The 13,538-nt window shown below is 32.2% G+C and overlaps 3 protein-coding genes across 4 annotated transcripts; 1 reads left to right on the top strand and 2 right to left on the bottom strand.

The window, feature by feature from the left end:
* Positions 1-3,462: 3,462 nt before the first annotated feature.
* Positions 3,463-5,799, bottom strand: LOC125055527 (nascent polypeptide-associated complex subunit alpha). Of its 2 annotated transcripts, none has more exons than XM_047657991.1 (6): positions 5,680-5,799; positions 5,211-5,347; positions 4,892-5,013; positions 4,320-4,538; positions 3,882-4,043; positions 3,463-3,673 (listed from the first exon to the last, which is right to left on the bottom strand). In XM_047657991.1, exons 2-6 carry the CDS (start codon positions 5,326-5,328, stop codon positions 3,659-3,661), a joined length of 636 nt encoding a protein of 211 aa, XP_047513947.1. In that variant the 5' UTR covers positions 5,329-5,347; positions 5,680-5,799; the 3' UTR covers positions 3,463-3,658. The 2 variants fall into 2 exon arrangements, with proteins under 2 accessions (XP_047513947.1, XP_047513948.1); XM_047657992.1 differs by having other exon boundaries at positions 5,593-5,706.
* Positions 5,800-5,850: 51 nt separating this feature from the next.
* Positions 5,851-10,282, top strand: LOC125055525 (T-complex protein 1 subunit epsilon). Its single transcript, XM_047657989.1, has 8 exons — positions 5,851-6,066; positions 6,557-6,791; positions 6,980-7,212; positions 7,355-7,868; positions 8,034-8,188; positions 8,488-8,642; positions 8,944-9,035; positions 9,209-10,282. The coding sequence occupies exons 1-8, from the start codon at positions 5,959-5,961 to the stop codon at positions 9,343-9,345; spliced, it is 1,629 nt and encodes a 542-aa protein (XP_047513945.1). The 5' UTR covers positions 5,851-5,958; the 3' UTR covers positions 9,346-10,282.
* Positions 9,642-13,084, bottom strand: LOC125055526 (actin-related protein 6). The gene is made up of 2 exons (XM_047657990.1): positions 11,703-13,084; positions 9,642-11,530 (listed from the first exon to the last, which is right to left on the bottom strand). The coding sequence occupies exons 1-2, from the start codon at positions 12,385-12,387 to the stop codon at positions 11,031-11,033; spliced, it is 1,185 nt and encodes a 394-aa protein (XP_047513946.1). The 5' UTR covers positions 12,388-13,084; the 3' UTR covers positions 9,642-11,030.
* Between the last annotated feature and the right edge of the window lie 454 nt (positions 13,085-13,538).

Here is a 13,538-nt window from a genome sequence, read left to right as displayed (position 1 = left end):
ATAATGTCGTCCGGGCCACGCAGCTGATAGCGGCTGGTCGAAGGGACACATTCATCCGGTCCAACCGTAAGTGTTCATTGGTCGAAAGGATAATGTCGTCCGGGCCACGCAGCTGATAGCGGCTGGTCGAAGGGACACATTCATCCGGTCCAATCTTAAGTGTTCATTGGTCGAAGGGACAGTGTCGTCCGGTCCATGCACGAGTGGCTGGTCGAAAGGACACACCCGTCCGGTCCAATCTTAGGTGTTAATTGGTCGAAGGGACAGTGTCGTCCGGTCCATGCACGAGTGGCTGGTCGAAAGGACACACTCGTCCGGTCCAAATTGATACTGTGAGTATGTTTGTTAGATAAAGAGTGTAATGTTTGTTAAGTGATTAGAAAAAGGTGCCGTCCGGTCCATGAGTGGTCGAAAGGACACACGCTTTTTTTATTCTGATAGTCATAGTTGCATGACAGTAGCATTACGTCTAGTAGTCATAGCTTGTCAGGTTGGGCGAGCGGGTAGATTTACTGACACCTGTCCGATTGATTGTGTCACTGTTACAGGACTGCAATCTGATGCGCCCGAGGACGGTCGAAAGTCAGTCCGGCCGTGACGGCGCATTCCTAGCGCCATGTTAAGAAATACTGCAAATATTGGAACGAGATTTGACAGTTGTCAAGTCTGGCGGAGCGTCGTATCGATGGTCAGCGCGGCCATGTTGAATCGTTGGAAGTTTTCGAACGTCAACGGCGAGCGCACCACGTCTGCGACGAATCGCTTTTGTTCTAAATAATCTGGTGTCTTTTTGTTACAAAACTAATTGAAAATGCTTGTTTAAGAGATTTCCTAATGAATAGTAAATAGATTTTGAGTTTGGTGACCAACATTAAAATTATTAAGACATGGCTGATTCTAATAATGAAGGGCATCCGCCCATAAGCATAAAAAGGCTGCATAAAATATTAAATACATACTCGAATAGGAAATAGTAATATACATTCGTCAAGAGTACTATTAAATTATTAATGTGTGTTGGGCATTTTGCTTTGGTTCATCTATATATATAAAAATGAATTGCTGTTCGTTAGTCTCGCTAAAACTCGAAAACGGCTGGACCAATTTGGCTAATTATGATCTTAAAATATTTGTGAAAGATCAGGGAAGGTTTAAACGATGGGAAACGTAAATAATAATTAAAGAAAAATACTAAAAACGACAATTGAATATCCCAATACAAAATGTTCTTAGATGGGGAATTGGACGTCTTTTTAGAAATTAAAAATTATTGTCATTTACATATTTGTAGATTCTTTCAAAAATATGTGTTTCATAGTATTAAGTATGTAGTCTGCTGTATGAGGGCCGACTTCTTTGGTCTGTTTTAAAAGTTTTGACACAAATATATGTTGGTGAAACAAAGTTCACGGGGTCATCTAGTATATAATAAAAAAATATTGCATAATGCGTTACTGATTACAATTTATCCTTATTATTAATTGAATTACATAAAAATAGTAGACACACGCGTGAACACAGCCATTTTTAGATACCTAATAAAATATAAATACAGTGATGCTGTATAACGCGGGCAGAAGATTAACTATGTTAAGAAAATAAATATAGTATACTAGTAGACTCGGCCAAGCATTGCTGTGGCTAAGGTTTTTGTTATATTACATAGTAGTAAACTATTCAAGGGGTTTCCCTTGAATAGTTTACTACTATGTATGTATGTAGGTAGGAGAACACCAGTCATGGCGACCACCAGGTTTTTCTGGTGGTTTTGCCATTAAATTGTAGCTTTATGAAACGTTGGTACTTTCAACACAGCGCCATCTGTTAGAATTCTGACTATCAAATAATAAACAAATAATTTGCCATAAATATTACGGGTATAAATGAAAATGTAAGCTATCCAGTATCCTATCTTTTAAGTTGGATCAAACAACACACGGATTGATATCGGTTCGGTAGTTTAGGAGTCCATAGCGGACAAACGTGACACGTAATTTATATATATTAAGATGTGAAGTGTGAACCATCCAAGTAGTATTACAGGGAAGATTGTATGGTTTACGCGAGTACTAATACAGATTTAAATAAAACATTACAGCAGTTGTAGTCAGCAAGACATAAGCACCTTGAAACGTCATGTCTGCGTTTTTGTTTGTTGAAGCCAAAGCCATTATGTGATATTGTATTGTTTGCTGATGACACGTCTTTGATTTTTAAAGTAAATAGATATAAGACAAATTTTGACGATGTGAACAATGCACTTTCTGAAATAGTGTGCTGGTTTTCTGCAAATAATTTACAATTAAATGCCACAAAAACAAAATGCATAAGATTTACTTTACCTAATGTTAAAACTACAACTATAGAGCTTAAATTGAACAATGAAAAACTAAATTTAGTTGATTCTACGGTATTTCTGGGCATTACAATAGACCAAAAACTTCAATGGAGTCAGCATATCACTAAACTTTCTGACAAGCTTAGTTCTGCGGCATACGCTATTAGGAAAATTAGGCAACTCACAGACGAGGAAACTGCGCGAATAGTATGTTTTAGTTACTTTCACAGCGTTATGTCGTATGGAATTCTTTTATGGGGCAAAGCAGCAGATATACAATCTATTTTTATCTTGCAAAAACGTGCTATTAGGTCAATTTATTGCTTGAAACCAGGCACTTCACTTAGAAATTTGTTCAATAAAATCGATATTTTGACAGTACCTTCCCAATATATTTACAACTGTATCATTTTTGTGCGTAGTAATATTAGTTCTCTTTTCACATGAACAGCGACATTCACAATAGGAATACAAGAAATAAGGGAAAACTTTTCCAGCCGTTGCAGAAAATAAATACTTCATTTATGGGCCTAAGTATACGCTGCTATAACATGATTCCTAGTGAAATATTGGAACTGCCTTTAAACAGATTCAAAACACATATCAAAAAAACCTTAATGTGTAAAGGTTACTACACAGTCAATGACTACCTGGAAGATAAAAACGCTTGGCAATAGTTCTAATTATATTCTTATAATTTGATTTGTTATCTTTGAAGTGTTATGAATATGTGTGTAATGGTGAATGTGGTAAATCACAGAACAAATTTTCATTTTTTTTTACTTATGTAACTTTTATGACGTTGTGGTTTATGACATTTTCCTTTGAATAATTGTAATGTAAAGGGAGGTGAGTTTCTTGCCCGTTCTTCTCAGAACAAGGCCTCCTGGGAGTTTTGCGAACGGATGGCGTAGTCTTGCTCTTTCGTGAATTTTGTAAACGTTGTTGACATTCATAAGCATGCTCTAAGAAGCATCTAAATTGAATAAACGTATTTTGATTTGATTTGAAGACGTAGTACTACTATGACTACAAACCAAAGCTTATATCTGTGCAACTCCTTAAGTTCGGTGAAAACAAATTTATAAATTACGCTAATTCACTCAATAAATGAAACAAGTTAATAATATTATAATACATAATATTTATTTTGTTGAATGCTATTTACATTCCCATGACCTATCCAAAACATGTTTGGATATAAACTGTTTATAATATATTTTTGGGTGTGGTTTCAAAATTTTGACACTTTAAATTTAGCATTAATCATTGTAAGACTTAAAACTAGGAACATAAAGTAACCTTGTGACTATCCCTCGCTTACATTGTCAGCTCCTGTGGACAAAATTTAGTATAATATAATTAAAAGTTTTACACAATTCGTTTTGGATTAACATATGCAACATTTCTGAAAGTTATAAAAATCATCATCCTAATTATTATGAGTGATACTCTTGTATAATTAAAAAAAAACTTAATTGAATAGGAATTATACAAAAATTCGAGACTATCAGAGTACAGAAAGAGCTACTTTTGAACTTACCATAATAGCATTGACAATATCTGATTGATTGTTCCGAAGTGCCCGAACTGCTTTAGCTCGAGACACATTGGCTTGGGACATGACTATTTCTACATCCTTCTCATCAACACCAGTTTCATCTACACCCTCTTCATCTTCTTCTTCAGCTATTGGTGCTACCGTCTGTAAAAAACAAGTATATAAAATCTTATTGAAATGAAGAAACATTATTATGAATAACTTAACTTCGTAACAAAAGAATCAAGGTAGCTTCATAAGTCTGAGTTATGTATCACTTTTCAGTTCAGAATAAAAAAATAGTTTTATTTCATTGTTGAAACATCTAGCCACATCTTGAGATATGGCTTAGAGATGGTATCTACTACTTTTTATATAAAAGTAGTACATAGCATTTAATATAAAAGGTAACAAAATTGTTGCCTAAAACAATTTACTTACTGTTCCAGCAGTAGCAGTATCATTTCCAGCTGTTGTAGTTTCAGGTGCCTTGAAACGTTCAGCAGCCGCCATAGTTGCCTGTTGTGAAAGATCTTCAATCTTGGCCTCTCCAAATACTATGTATGTGTCAGAGTGAGGGTTCTTGTAAACATCTGGTGAGTTGATAACAAAAAGAATGTTCTTAGACTTCCTTATTGTTACTCTGTTTACTCCTTGTACCTAAAACGGCATTATCAATATATTAATGTATGTGTAACTACTATATTATAATTTAGCATAGTTTGATTAACATGCTCAAATATATTTCTTTTGTAATAAAAACATATTATGTATTTATTTTTAACAAAACTGACAAGCTTAAGAAAGTTGGTGGAGAGGATTGGGAGAAAAATGCTCAAAACAGATAGAGATGGAGCCAATTGGAGGAGGCCTATACTCAATAAGAGGTCCATTAAAAAATATATATATACATGTATGTATTTTAAGTGTGTGTATATTTTGTAAATTTTTCAAGGAATAAATAAGGCTTAATTATTATTATTTTTTGTTTAATTTTAAAATGAATTGCTTACAGGCTTAAGTCCCAACTTGCTCATGATTTTTCTAGCTTTCTTTTCCCCACGAGTTTGCTTTGCTTTAGAGACAATATCAATGCCTGCAATGGGGTTAGTGATACCTCCAGCTCCTGGTGCACCTGAAAAATGACTGAAATATTACCATACCATAAACCATTTTCGATTAAGATACCATGTTTTATACTGACATAAAAAATTTTAATATGTAAAAAATGATAGCTAGGGTGTTTACCCTGAGATTTCATATTTTAATAGCACTAATTAAACAGCTAAGCTTATCGTTAGTTTAATGTTAAATATATTACAATCATATTACCTGCATCTTCCAATTCTGGGATGGAATCATCAGAATCACTGTCTGAAGAGGCTGTCTCTTCCTTCCTCTTCTCAGTCATGGAAGCTGTAGCTTTGTCTAATTCTGTGAGTTCAGGCATTTTTATCTGCTTTTAATTCCTGAAATTATTATTTAATCTGATGATTACAATTTCTTAGTAACTTGATATCTTCACCTGTGATAAGTGTTGAATACAGTTCTTGTGTACATACGATTAAAGAATCATAGAAGTAAAGTGTTAATTGCCCCATGCCCCATTGGATAAAAATTATATAAATAAGAGAGATGTCGGCTAAACGCCGCTACAAATGCGGACTGCAAATAACAATACCAAAATAGTCAATATCAAAAATAAATCACTAACACAGTCACAAAATTATTAAAAATCACAATTACGTTGTTTATCCCCACAATTTAAACACAATAAAATAGATTTCAACGGATTATTTACCTTGTACAAAAGTAAAACTCGCAATAAGAACTTTAGAACAATTTTGGATGTCAAAATCACTCCCAGGCTTGGAACAAAATTGATAATTGACATCTGACATTATGTACATTAAAATTTTACCACCTGTGCGAAAAAAAAGTATTTATTATCTGTATGCAACAAATTGTAAATAATAAACACTAATGTCAAAAGTGTCTTTGAGTCTTTTGCTTGCTTACTGAAAATATTCAAGAAAAGAAATCAGTTTGGATCCTAATTGTGTATTAAGAAAATTTTAAAATGTCCATGTTCCCGGGAACTGTGGCTTTCGACGAATATGGTCGTCCTTTTATTATTCTAAGAGACCAAGAAAGCCAAAAACGGATGACCGGTATTGATGCTTTGAAGGTACATTTCTTAAATTACGAATTGTGTTAATTTAGTGACAAAACTACATATCTTACTTTCTTACGATCACAATATAATTAAATTAAATTTTTCTTAGAGACCGTAATATTTCGTATACTTTTACTATAGTTGTAACCTTAAAAGTATTTGGAATATTTATCAGGAATATTAGGAAAATTATTTTTGTCTAATAAACTCACAATTAAGTCATTTTTAAGTGGTTTATCAATATACGTTCGTTGTTTTCCAAAAAAATGTTGTAATTTACGTAAAAAATCATTGAAAGTACACAGGTGGTATTCTGTTCAGTTCTGAGTCACATGATACATTATACGAAAAAATCGACGCTCGTTTTCGTTTAAAGTTTCCAATACAAAAAACAGTCAAGTTTCATCTCAGAATTGCTGCCCTCTATGCATTAAAAGGGAAATTTTATGTTATCTAGTTTACTATACATTTCTCAAATTTTTAAGTAAAAAATGTCTTTTAGTCCCATATTCAAGCAGCACGTCAAATCTCGGGGATCCTCCGAACATCTTTGGGGCCCCGTGGTCTTGACAAAATGATGGTATCTTCTGATGGTGAAGTGACAGTCACTAATGATGGAGCTACTATTCTAAAGATGATGGATGTTGAACACCAGATTGGAAAATTGATGGTACAACTAGCTCAGAGTCAGGATGATGAGATTGGTGATGGTACCACTGGAGTTGTTGTCTTAGCAGGTATTGTTTAATATCGGTAGCTATTTAATTTTCAGCCCTAATAAAATTGTTTTAAGCTGCTTTTTTTGTCAATGTTAAAGTTTTTCTTTCAAAAGTGTGAAAATATTTATACAATAATATAAACATAACATAAACACATTTGTTGTCTAATACAAAACTAGTTAGTTTTTAACCACAATTTTTTTTAGGGGCTCTATTGGAGCAGGCATCCAACTTGTTAGATAAGGGTATTCACCCTATAAGAATTGCTGATGGTTTTGAGTTAGCTGCAGCAACTGCTTTGGCACACCTTGACAGCATCAGTGAAGCCTTCCCAGTTAGCAAGAACACAAGGGAACATCTTATTAAGGTTGCCATGACAACCCTTGGTAGTAAAGTCGTTGTTAAATGTCACCGTTTGATGGCGGAGATTGCTGTTGATGTAAGTTAAGGCTTGAATAATTATATCTATTATTGTTATCTAAGATACATTTTTGCTGGAGTACTTTGTTTTTGAAGAGTTAAGAAGTCCCTACTATGTGTTTAGTATTTTTTATTTTAATAATTAAATTCCTTATTTTAAGGCTGTTCTGTCAGTAGCAGACTTAGAGAAGCGTGATGTCAATTTCGAACTGATCAAAGTTGAAGGGAAGGTTGGAGGAAGGATGGAAGATTCCGTGCTTGTCCGTGGTGTTGTCATAGATAAGACTATGAGCCATCCACAAATGCCTAAAGTTCTTAAAGATGTAAAACTGGCAATCCTAACCTGTGCATTTGAACCACCCAAGCCCAAAACCAAGCATAAGCTCCAAGTTGGCTCAGTTGAAGAATACAGAGACTTAAGGCAGTATGAACATGAGAAGTTTATTGAAATGGTTCGCAAAGTTAAGGATACTGGTGCTACACTGGCCATCTGCCAATGGGGCTTTGATGATGAAGCAAATCACCTTCTCCTGGCTGAACAGTTGCCAGCAGTAAGGTGGGTGGGTGGACCAGAGATGGAGTTAATAGCTATCGCAACAGGTGGTCGCATTGTGCCTAGATTTGAGGAGTTATCCCCAGAGAAACTTGGACACTGTGGACTTGTCAGAGAATTGAGTATGTATTGGTAAAAATTTAATTCATTACTTATACGTAAAGGCCACTCAAATATAAGAACATCTTTATAGATAAGTCTTCAAATGAGGAAGACCTTTTAAATTTATTTTATATTTTCTTGTTACATATTTATACAAGTTAAGTTTTTATATCAATCAATTACAGCTTTTGGCACAACAAAGGATGAGATGTTGGTGATTGAAGAGTGCTCAAACTCTCGCGCTGTAACAGTTTTGGTTCGTGGTGGTAACCGAATGATTGTTGAGGAGGCAAAACGCAGTGTGCATGATGCATTGTGCATTGTTAGAAGTTTGGTTCAGGTAATTTATATAGAAACATTAATTATCTAATCAAAATGTCATCTTTATCATTTGTGGTGAGTATTTTAGGTGTGAAATCATAAAATGTAAAACTCTTTAAGCCAACTCCTAAAAATACTTTTATATCATTAACAATGTTTTTATGGTTACATAGTGTAATGTTTAGGTGTGCTGTTTTGTAAGAGACTTAAAAATTCTTGAAGCAGGAAATTTGTATTGCGATGTGTTGCAATGCAAATATTTTATATTTAGCATATAGTTATTTTAGTCATAATTTATTTTTATTTTATCTTTCTTAGGACTCTCGTGTAGTATATGGTGGAGGTGCAGCTGAAGTGTCCTGTTCTTTGGCCGTCGCTCGTGAAGCTGATAAATTATCTTCACTTGATCAGTATTCCTACAGGGCTTTTGCTGATGCCTTGGAAGCTATTCCTATGGCATTAGCTGAGAACAGGTAATCAGTTTTCTACTTTGCCTTTGTTGTATTAAAACACTGAGCTACAATATAGCTTTTCTTTAATTAATACAAACTCAGTATAACAGAGAGATGGGGTTTTTCAAAGAATGGTTATTTAAATGTTTTATTTTTTGTACTTGTTATATAGATGCCAATGATGATAAAATTTCATTATTAAATCATGAATTATAATGATTATTTTCCTTGGCTGTGTCTGAGGCATCTTTTAAAGTAAATAAGTATTATTTAGTACTAAAAGTTTAATCTGTAATTTAAAGAGGAATTCTCCATTTTTCAGTGGTCTGTCTCCAATTGATGCTCTATCAGATGTGAAGGCTCGTCAGGCAGCCGAGAACAATCCAAATCTTGGAATTGATTGCATGAACAGTGGTAAGTTTATGTTAACTGAGTATTGAGTGAATTGCCAATTCAAAAGAAAAGATTACAATTTATGAGTAACTATAGCCTTATTTTAACAATAACTTTTGTTTTAGGTAGCTATATATTTATCCAACCTGATAGGTTTTCTAAACTTAATGCTGATGCAGTAAATTTTTTTCCAGATTCCAATGATATGAAAGCACTCAATGTGATTGAGTCCCTTCACTCTAAGAAGCAACAAATTGCACTAGCTACACAACTAGTCAAAATGATACTCAAAATTGATGATGTTCGCTCCCCAGCTGATAATATGCAATAAATTGTATTAAAATAGCCCCCTTAGTCCAAGTATTTTTAAGTTGGCTAAACTTAATTTATATAGGGGGGTCTTGAGTATTGTTTTTGTTTGCTTAAATAAATATACATTTGTGCATAATTATAAAGCACATATTGATCCTAAAAAATCTGTTTTCAAATAAAATATTATAAATAATAGCAATTGCAATAGCAATTTATACTGCTTCTATAATGTGCATGTATGCCTTATACTGTATCTTAGTTTTTGGTACTGTCAACACTGAGGAAGATATTTCAAGGAATTAAATAAATGGCAAAAAGGTTTATGAACAATTTATTCTTAAAACTGAAGTAAAAAATCTAAAAAGTATTCTCAGCATTTGGTTACACTTTTATACCAATTTAACCAATAGTTGATTTGTTTGCTTCATCTGTGAATAATTCACAAAGCATTTTATTTTAGTTGTTAATTTACTTTATGTCACATACTAGATGTATTCACATATTTTAATTATTAATTTAATTCTAATAAAACTTATTTTGAAATTAGTGGTGGTTTTAAACATTTAACACAACTTACAGCCACTCTTATTTTATGGAGATCTGAGTGAATATTTATAGAAATTATTAACAAAATCAGCTTAATAACACTGTTTTATCAATTCATTCTGTGATTGTGTTAGACATGTCAGCGTTTTACTTTAAATATTGTAATTTGACCTATCAGTGGACTGATTTACAAATAGATATTTCTCTGATAATACAAACCACAAAAGAGCTTTATTTCATGAAAACAGCTTGAAAGTATACAACAGCGTAGTGGGAAATAAAGCTTTATTAAGTACACATGACATGCATTTATTGTTAATAGGTATACTGTATTGTATTTGTTGGTTTAAACAATTTTGCTTAGGTTAATATGTAATGGAAATCTTCAAGATAATAAAATTAATAAACTATTTTGAGTATTTTTTACCAAGTAAGTTACAATCAGATATTTCTGTCTCCATATAAAAATATAAGGATTTAATTCTAATGACATAATATACATAACTGTACTACCTATTCAGATTTACATTATCAGGGTTATTCCTACATTTAGCAATTACCATGTTAATTAATTATATGTATGTTGGAAATAATAAGCTAACTAGGAGCTTCTATATAATAACAACATGACATGGATTGTCCCTCAATCTCATATTAAAATTTCAGTCTTGGCACAAATATATATGTTTATATTATCTTTTTACAATATCCTAAAAATAATGTGGTAATTTACATGTAAGTTGGACAACATATTTTTAAGTTTGGCATTTCATGCTAATTATATAAAAACTTTTACATCAAACTAAGTATTAAAAGCTTCTAATATATATTGTGGAATAATAAAACAGGTAAGTTTCAAAACTAAGATGAGCATGTTGGGATTCAACTCTTTTCCATGCTGTCTTACCACTATTAAGGGTTATAGAGGTATTTCACAATCCTATACTAATTCCAAATAGTGGTATTGATTTCCATTAGTAGCTTAGAAATCTAACTCATGGATGTCCCAAAACATCATATTTTTGTTAATCCAAAAATAATGTACATAATATTTTTATACATAGAATTTACATAAAATGTATATAATACTTTATTAGAAATGTAACATTTACCGAGCGATATCCTTTACTCTGAAGAATTTCTCGCTCGTTTTCTACGCTATATATCAAACCTTTCAAATGCCAAATTCCTCCCTTCCTCTTCATATTCTTCTTTTGTTAAACAAAATGAGTAAAACTCAGGATCTTTAAACAAATACTTTCCACCTTCCCAGGCATAGGTAATTGGATTTTCAGCAATACTAACGTTTACATCAAAGTGGTCTAATGCTAATGCACGAACTTCATTAAAAACTCTATCACGAAAACCAGGAAACAAAGCATTACCACCATACAATATTATATTCTCCAACAGACTTTCCTTGTTACCTTCCGGACAGGAATCAATACTATTAATTATTGCTTCTGGTATACCCATTTGTGGTATTCCAACATCTGATGGATGAAACAATAGTTCTGGTATGCTAAATCGTTCATTGTTCATCCGTAATGTTTGTTGTTCTAAATCTTCATTTGGTCTAACAATATCTCGAAGATATCCTCTCCTTAATGTGGTGTAATCTGGTAAAACATAGTCCTTAACTATTGTGTTTCTAGAACCTGCAGAACACAAAAAGATTTATAATAATAAAAATTAATAATTCAGCTAACAATTTTAAATTTATTATGTCATTTAGTTTTTAGGAAGTTAGTCCTAACTTTGAATTTCCAAATAATTAACCATTTACTTAAGCAGTTAAATCAGGGTGACACCATATTATTAATGATTTACCTGTTCTTCTAGTTATTTGCATATCTCCCATGAAATCATGTGATACAAAACAGGAGTCTTCCTTTGCCTGATTAATAACATAACTCTCTTCCATAACATTTAGCTGACGATAACTTAAAATCTCTTTTAAATGGTTAGTTAAGACTTTTCCTCCAACATCTATGCGCCTAATACCTTCCTTATACTTTTTTCCATTTATATATGGCACTATGTAAGTAAAGCTGTAACCAGAATCAACAACTACGGTACCTTCATTTTTATGAAGTTTTCTATAATGATATTCTGCCAAATCTGTTGCATTAATACGTAATAATGACTGACATTCGTACTCCTCAAAAAAAATTTCCGTCATTGCTTCTTGAATTGAATGAAAGTTAAACAAAGGCTCAGTCAAAATCAATGGAGTTTCACTAAAATTTACTGGACAACATTCTTTGCTAAATATATAGTCCCATATTGTTTTTTGCGTGTCCCAATTGATAAGAAATCCTTTTTGGAATGGTAATATATAAAATAAGCCCGAAGCATCACGACATTCATCAAGCTGTGAGGCTATGAATGGTCGACGGCGTTCTGATTTAGCTTTCATAATACAATTGGGTACGATCTTCGGCTCCATTGTAGATAAACCTACTTTAGCTGTATAAGCTCCATTATCAAGAATATAACATGAAGTTTCACTCATGTTTCTTGAAGGTTACCGGCGAAAAGGTTGGAATGTAAATTCTAGATAAAATTATACACAATTTTAGCATGTATTATTTTTTTCTGCTTACAATATTGAACATTGCCAAAAACGTTTATTGTTTATTTATTAAATACTAGGGGTAGTATATTGACCCACAAAAACAATTAAAACTTGTAACAAATAACCATGACAATTGACAATCAACATGAAACATCACAAACGCAATATAAGTGCCATGACAATTGACAACAATCAACTTAATTTCAACCACAGAATATAATTATACAATATCAGCCAGGGTAAAGTAGAAATACTATTATTTTTTAGCTGATTCTCAAACAAAACATCTATTTATATATTTAATTTCTTCACATTAAATAATTTATATAGTTCAAACTATACCTTTACAATAATATATTAAAGTATACTTTGAATTATAAGTATATTATTTAGTTACTCTAGACTTCTAGAGAAGAAACCACTATTCAATATATAATTTCAGCAAGTTATATTTTGTTTAGTAAGGGTTAAACTTGGCCACAGAAAATATAAATATGGTTGAAGGGCTTCTCTAACAACTTAGTTGAAAATTAGAATTATTTAAAAAAATTAACAGTTTCTCTATTATAATTTATTACAACATAATACACTTTTCTAGCTTAACCTAAACTGATTTAAGGAATTATGAGATTACCTGTAACAAAAGAAAAATAACATTATAATTTAAAAGTAATATACACATAAAATAACTAGTTTTATAAAGCATTTTTAATTCAAATTATAACTGTCACAGATGAAAACATGAATATCTAAAAATATATATAAATTTACTAAACGCTTGCAAAAACAGGATGTTCTTACAGTTAATTTCATACTTGTTGGTAACCCTCCAAATGTTGCTTGCAATTTTAAACTAACTCAGATTTCAATGACTCAATAATTGGTAGCCATGGGCTCTTCCTAACAAAGAAGAATTAAGATATGATCTAAGACCCATTTTCTATGCTAGTGCAATATACATATATATTTAATGTTATATAGTAGTATTTGAAACAGACAGTTTTAGAATCCTCTTTAATTATGCCATAATAGTTTTAAAAGTAAACACAAAAGTAAAATTGGTGTCGGTTATCTCAACAGTGTAACAT

This window comes from Pieris napi, chromosome 13 (genome assembly GCF_905475465.1).
Source record: "Pieris napi chromosome 13, ilPieNapi1.2, whole genome shotgun sequence".
Lineage (NCBI taxonomy): Eukaryota > Metazoa > Arthropoda > Insecta > Lepidoptera > Pieridae > Pieris > Pieris napi.
Note: the sequence above shows the minus strand (reverse complement) of the source record. Positions and strands in the feature narration are given on the sequence as shown.

Bases quoted from the DNA above. Each gene is read 5' to 3' on its own strand.
- LOC125055527 (XM_047657991.1), bottom strand. From the start codon at position 5,328: ATGCCTGAACTCACAGAATTAGACAAAGCTACAGCTTCCATGACTGAG. The intron at 5,014-5,210 runs GTAATATGATTG...GTCATTTTTCAG, and splicing joins CCCAGAATTGGAAGATGCAG to GTGCACCAGGAGCTGGAGGT. The intron at 4,539-4,891 runs GTAAGCAATTCA...ATGCCGTTTTAG, and splicing joins GCAAGTTGGGACTTAAGCCT to GTACAAGGAGTAAACAGAGT.
- LOC125055526 (XM_047657990.1), bottom strand. From the start codon at position 12,387: ATGAGTGAAACTTCATGTTATATTCTTGATAATGGAGCTTATACAGCT. The intron at 11,531-11,702 runs GTAAATCATTAA...TGTGTTCTGCAG, and splicing joins GCAAATAACTAGAAGAACAG to GTTCTAGAAACACAATAGTT.
- LOC125055525 (XM_047657989.1), top strand. From the start codon at position 5,959: ATGTCCATGTTCCCGGGAACTGTGGCTTTCGACGAATATGGTCGTCCT. The intron at 6,792-6,979 runs GTATTGTTTAAT...AATTTTTTTTAG, and splicing joins TGGAGTTGTTGTCTTAGCAG to GGGCTCTATTGGAGCAGGCA. The intron at 7,213-7,354 runs GTAAGTTAAGGC...CCTTATTTTAAG, and splicing joins TGGCGGAGATTGCTGTTGAT to GCTGTTCTGTCAGTAGCAGA.